Source organism: Phaseolus vulgaris, chromosome 6 (genome assembly GCF_051622355.1).
Source record: "Phaseolus vulgaris cultivar YP4 chromosome 6, ASM5162235v1, whole genome shotgun sequence".
NCBI classification, from domain to species: Eukaryota; Viridiplantae; Streptophyta; class Magnoliopsida; order Fabales; family Fabaceae; genus Phaseolus; species Phaseolus vulgaris.
The window spans coordinates 29056950-29063574 of NC_143503.1; the positions used below are offsets into that span (position 1 = coordinate 29056950).

At 35.8% G+C, this 6625-nt stretch overlaps 1 protein-coding gene across 2 annotated transcripts; it reads left to right on the forward strand.

Moving 5' to 3' along the window:
• Nucleotides 1-200: 200 nt before the first annotated feature.
• On the forward strand, nt 201-6406 carry LOC137833014 (aldehyde dehydrogenase 22A1-like). 2 transcript variants are annotated; one of them, XM_068641411.2, is made up of 8 exons: nt 201-327; nt 1141-1291; nt 1542-1645; nt 1728-1806; nt 2107-2448; nt 4790-4995; nt 5264-5447; nt 5778-6406. In XM_068641411.2, the coding sequence occupies exons 2-5, from the start codon at nt 1253-1255 to the stop codon at nt 2185-2187; spliced, it is 303 nt and encodes a 100-aa protein (XP_068497512.1). In that variant the 5' UTR covers nt 201-327; nt 1141-1252; the 3' UTR covers nt 2188-2448; nt 4790-4995; nt 5264-5447; nt 5778-6406. The 2 variants fall into 2 exon arrangements, with proteins under 2 accessions (XP_068497512.1, XP_090159383.1); XM_090303257.1 differs by having other exon boundaries at nt 2331-2448.
• Nucleotides 6407-6625: the final 219 nt, after the last annotated feature.

The following is a 6625-nucleotide window of genomic DNA, read 5'->3' on the forward strand; positions in this document are numbered from 1 at the left end:
AAATAACTTGAGTGCAAACTGAAAAGCCACTTGGCTTAGATGTTATCCCTAAGAACACTTACAAAGCCACAAAGAAGATATTCAATTCACAATAACAAGTTATTGCAAAATGTTTATAAAATTTTGGTTGTCAATTTGACTAGGTTCATGAATAAAAGTATGGCAAGAATTAACTATAAGTGTGATGCATGTATGAATAGGTAAGGGAGCAAGTAGAGAAAGTACGGATGGCACACAAAATGCGGGCAAAGACGAGCTTCAAGCAAAGGCGCCAGTTTTTGTGTATACTTTTGAAGTATATAATTAAACATCAAACAATATATGCGAGTAAGTGCAGTTCTTCTTCATGGTCATTGAAAGAAGATTTAAGTGTTAGTAATTTTTTAACTAACACGATGTGGATATTCTAGGAACCATCCTAGTGTCTTTTGGTTCTAGCTATCACATGGTTTTATTCATTATTCTAAAATATATATGAATTATACTTATTGCTTAAGAATATTAATAACTTTCATGACTATATTTTAATTCGTGCGCTTTAACCAGAAATCTTCACGTGATACTGGGAAGACAATGGAAGATGCCTCTTTTTGGAGAAATAATGACAACGTATGAGAAAAATAGAAAAATTGGTTGCTGTTTTTGTAAAGGCAAATAAATGAAGAGAATGATTTTATTGAATGGAAGGATTAGTTATTTAATAGCCTTACAGCAATTGAAAATACAAAAACATGCAAAAGAGTGCAACCTATGCAATAGACAGAATAACAAATATCTACATAAAACAGAATAACAAATATCTTTAACTGTTATAGGGTGAGCAATGCCTAAAGCCTGAGTACCGGTGCCTGTCTCAATCTTCTCTCTCTCTTTCTTCAGTTTGGGCCTAAAAACTAGTAGATCTATGCATATCTTTTTCTTCAGCAATTGACACTTTCTCCCTTCTTAAAGTACCTGTGGTAGATTATCTTTCTCAGGTTTTCTTAATGTTCTTATAGGTTATTGTCCTGAAATTGTACAGTTTTATAATTTTCCACTGATTATTTTAGGAAAAGAGGTATTACTCTTTAAATTACAGATTTTTTTAATGCATTTTCATGACTAGTTTTTTTGTTTTGTGATAAATAAAAAAACTTACAGATCTTCTGGAAGAGCGATGTTTCATAAGAGAGCCAGAGTAGAATAACATCCCCTTGGTGTTATCGGTGCCACTGTGTCGTGGAACTATCCTTTCCAAAATATTTTTAACCCTATGTACAGCAGTGTTTCTGGAAATGGCATTGTGATTAAGGTATAAAATGACATAATATCTGCTATCTACCCTTCTAAAATTGTTTATTCCATGAATGAATGCCCTACGTCTTTTTAAGAATAACGTTGTAGACTGGTATGCTTTGATAGTGATTACAGTACATTTATTGACAAACTTGTATTAAAACTGAAATTGTTCTAAAATTGTTTAATACCTGCTCTGCTTTTATTAGTTGCTATAAAATTTATGTTTTCAATTTGAACAGAAATCCATGTGATTCTGTTTGTAGGTTTCAGAACTTGCAAGTTGGTCTGGATGCTTTTACTTCCGAATCATCCAATCAGCCCTTGCTGCTATAGAAGCTCCTGAGGACCTTGTTGAGGTGATGACAAGGTATAGCCTTATTTTGTACCCTTCCTTCTTCCCTTTGATTTCAGTAACATGCATCTATTGATAATAGAACTTTTCTTACCAGGTTTGCTGAAACAGGAGAAGCACTGGTATCTTCTGTTGACAAAGTCATTTTTGTTGGATCATCTGGGATCGGCAAGATGGTATGATTTGGCAGTCATTTCTAAATTGTATTATATAATAGTAATAATGATTTTTTTTTCCCAATTCTACAAAATAAGTTTCTGAATGAGTTAAGCATGGTAGATGTTTAATAAAGAAATCCAAGTGACTACACAGTCATTGTTGAATCTGCTTAAGCCCATTCTGTAGCTAGAAATAAAGGAAAGTAACTTCAAAGTTGCTGTAGAGCTCTAGTTTAGAGTGATGTCTTTGAGGTAGAACGCATGCACGGGATAACATCCACCTTTTAATTCAATAGGTGCTCTGATCATTTGCTACAGATAATGAGCAATGCTGCCGAGAAACTTATACCAGTTAGTTATCCTGGAGCTTCGTGGAAAAGATTCATTTATTGTTTGTGAAGATGTAGATGTGGATAATGTATTAATCTCTTCCAACTTGGCTGGAAAATGTTAACCTTGCAACTTCATGGAATGTTCAGTCTTGAATGCCATAGTTTTAAATGGCTGATCTGCTGAATATAGGTTGCTCAAATTGCTGTCAGGGCTGTTCTTCAGTCAAGCGGATAGAACTGTGCTGGGGCTGAGCGACTTTATGTCCACCGGAGCATTTATGCATCCTTTGTCAGTAAAGTTACCAAAATTATAAAATCTGTTGCAGCTGTAAGTTTCCTTTTAAACATATAATTGGTAAAATGTAACTGCTGCATCTTTCTTTTTAAGTCAATGAGTTTTTTTAACTACATGTGCTTGCACTTATTGTTACAGAATTGCTATTTCAGCAATCAATCAGCTTGTCTTTATATCTGTTCTAGTCATGTATGAAATTCTGGGACCTTGATAGGAACTAAGCATTTGTTACAGAAAAAGATAGGGATAAACCCCAATCTTAGAGAGCAAGAATAACTCAACCAGAAACAGATAATAGAATCCAAAATATGATTCATGATATGTTTACCTTGTCCCTTTTTATGTTGAGTTTTTCCTTTACTTTTTTTTTTCATTTCCCTCCCTTTTAGTAGCCACAATAAGCTTTTCAGAGTTAAACTATATGCTTACTAAAATACTGGTTTTGTATGTCATCTCTCTTGAAACAGATACATGTGAATTTTTATATCTTTAAACGCTTGAAATTGATATGTAATTAATTTAATTTGCTGATCAACTAACAAATTGGTAGATTTTACTCAATTTATTCTTTAAGATGTGAGCAAATTACTTGTGGTATCCTCCAATGTTATTAAAAAAAAGTTTTTCCTCAAAATAAAGATTAAGGAATCCGGATTCATGACTCGGAGATAGGGAAAGGGGTAAAAGGGTGAGGAACTTAGATAAAGCCCACATATTGCATTATAGTTGAGAATTGGGAACGGCTATACTTACACATGGACCAGTCCATAGGGTTTGACCTCGATTCATATTGATCAGGGTCAAAAAAGTCCCCAAGACCAAGACACCTACATAAGAAAAAATCCATAGAACAAAAAATACCCACAAAAGCCCCATGGACTAGGGTCAACCCATGGACCAATTTTTAAAGTAAATTTTTTTATTTAAAAATGAAAACTAAAAAGAACATACTTAAACAAATCTTTATACACAAATAATATTTAATCAATTAAAATCCAAATTAGTATGGGCATGGTTAGGTTGGGCCTAGGTTAAGTTAGGTGAGGGTAGAACCATGTCAAGATAGGTTAAGTCCAGTCAAGTCAGGTCTAAATCAAACCTAGATAGGGTAAGGTTAGGGTTAGGTCGGGACCATGTCAAGCTGGTTGAGATGGACTGCTTAAGTTAAGTTTGGTCGAGTTTAGGTCAGGCCTAGCTGGGTTTGGGTCTAGGTTAGGTTGGGTCAAGTCGGGTCCAAATAGGACTAAGCTAGGTCAGACTCGCATCAAGCTAAGTCCAAGTTGGGCTGAGTTCAATTTGAGCCAAGTCAGGCTGAACTGAGATAAGGTTCACTCAAGTGGGACCCAAATTAGGTCGAGTTGGTCCTAGGTTGGACCCACATTGGCCAATGTCAGGTCAGGCCAAAGTTAAGTCGGCGCAGTTAGGTCAAGTGGAGCTGGACCAAGCTCAAGCCAAGTTAGCTCAGACCCAAATTAGAGTGAGTTGGGTTCAACCCAAGTCATGTTCAGCCCTAGTCTAGAAAGGTCTTTTCAGATTGGACCCAAGTAATACAAGGTTGGGTTGGGTCGAGTCTAATACAATTTAGGTTGGATTGGACCAAGGTCATCTTGAACTAAGCGTTGGATGACCTAGTTCAATATTGGACCAATGGGTCAAACTCGTGCAGACTCATGTTAGGTTGGGTTGAGTCTAATCCAGGTCAGGATTAGTCAAATTCAATTGAGCTTAAGTCATGGTTGGTCGGGTCGAGCCAAGGTCAAACTGAGTTGGCTAAGTTGAAGTCAGATTGAGTTATGTAGAACCAATATCAGGTTGGGTCTAAGTCAAGATATGTCTTCTCAAGTTGGACTCATTTCATGCAAGGTCGAATTAGACCGAATTGAATCTAAGTCAAGTTGGGATGAGTTGTGTCCAGACAAGTTGAGTTGGGTTAATACAAGTTGGGTTGGCCTCAACCTTATAATTAAATTGTAAATAATAAAAATTAATTTATAATTAGTATAAAATATTAGAAGTCAATTTACAATTTAAAACATTTTAAAGACTTGTATTCTAAAAAGTATTTAAGAGTTAATTAAAGTTTTATTTTAATGGTGTAGTGAGTTAAATTTTCTTTAAGCTAACCCAAACCCCTTTGAGTAGAGGCTTTGGATTTGAGACTTTTTCAACCCATCTATTTGCTCATTCAATAAAAAAGAAGTTTATTCTAGGATTTGGTTAGAGTTTATATGTGGGTGATTGCCCAAATTCACAGTTGCAACTGTACTATCAAGAACCTTTTTCACTTATTATTGGAGAATAGACGTCTCCCTCATAACTATTTAGTATTAAGAAGTTCCTTTCCTAAAGCTTTTCAGTTAATGATTTCTTGCAGGGCCCACCACTTGCTGGAAAGTACGATATGGGAGCTTTATGTATGTATGCGCATTCTGAGAAAAGCTTGAAGGCCTTATAAACAAAGGAGCTGAAATCATTGCACGAGGAAGTTTTGGACATATAGGTGAAGGTGCAGTTGATCAATATTTCCCCCCTACGGTGATTGTAAATGTGAATCACTCAGCGAGATTAATGCAGGAAGAGGTAGAAAACTTGGTGTTCTCTGCCATAATAATTTTTTCTGTGGTTGTTGTTATGTGTTACGTAAGCCATCTATGTTGCATTTTAATTATAGAAGAAATTGTTCATATCTTGACTAGAAGGCATTGGAGATTTTTAGATATGGATAATTGTGTCTCATGTCATATATGTAATGCAACTATGCATTTATATTCAAGAATATCTTTCTCTGAATTTTGTATGCTTCAAAAGCTGCCTACTTAATTCATCAGTGTATTTCAATGACTTCCAGGCATTTGGATCAATCATGCTAGTTATGAAATTTAGCTCCGATGAAGAGGCTTGCAAAGGATTCAAAATTTGGGCTGTGATGTGCTGTTTTCCCATGCAGTCAGAGCCGTGCTAGAGAGAAAGCTTCCCAGATACATTGTGGGATTGCTGCTATTAATGATTTTGGTGCAACATACATGTGTTAGGTAAAATTTATTTTATTATTTTATCGTCATTTCTTAGAAGGCGTTTGACCCTAAAGGACATTAGTAAGAGTGATATGATCTATGCTTTTAATTTACTGTCTACTTTGCCTCAAAATGCCTATTTGAAAGGAACTTCTAGTAACCAACAATATTTATGAATGTTGTATAAGTAGAGTTTAATTATTTTTTTGGTTTTTTGGCTTGTAATTATGCAGTTCTTTTAGCCAAATGGCCAGGATATATTCCCTACTTAACCTAGGTTACATATAATTTATAATTATAATTTCCACTGAATTAAAGAGTTGTATTGTGTAATTTCCACTATTTCAGTCGCTGCCATTCGGAGATGTGAAACAAAGTGAATTTGGACGATTTGGTGGTGCAGAAGGTTTGCAGGGCATGCTGCCTTGTAAAAGCTGATGTTGAAGATAGATGGTGGTCATTCATCAAAACCGTGATACCGAAGCCTCTTCATGTTATTCTGGAAAACCTTTCATAGTTATATATTATTGTACTTCGTTAAGAGTGGAAAGATATACTGAGATGGTTTTTTTCTCTGCTCTATATCCTGTAGCAGAAAATGGATTTTAGTTTCAGGAATCGCTTGTGGAAGCACTATTGAGCTCAGCCTATGGGACCTTTTGCAGGCTTGGTTAACGTGTTGAGAATCCTTACTGAAGAGCTCTATACGTGGCAGCAGAAAAAAGAAAGATGACGACTAATCGTGTCAGGACGGGTAACATTCCAAATGGTTCATATTCATATCATTATGTTCAAATAATTGAGTGCTTTTGGTTTGTCGTTTATTCCCAAGACTCCAACTGTAATTTGGGCAAGCCATTACTACCTACTGCCATGTTGCTGTGCTTATTCGCTGACAATCCTGGGCTTGTCTGATGAACGATTATATGGATTTTATTTTATATCAATATGTTATGAAATTACACCATACCACTATCATGATGGTATCTTTTTCTTTTATTAAATAAATCGATATAGCTATGGGACTCGTTGACGAGGAGGAATGATGACCAGGGCTTGGGGCACCGTCCAACGACGCCTGGGTAAGGGTGCTTTGCCAATTACTACTGGTTCTTGTGGTGCTCCACTCTAGACATTGTTGGGTGAAAAACAGTGACTCACCAGACAAGGAATAGGGTGGTTCTTGTGTTCAATTA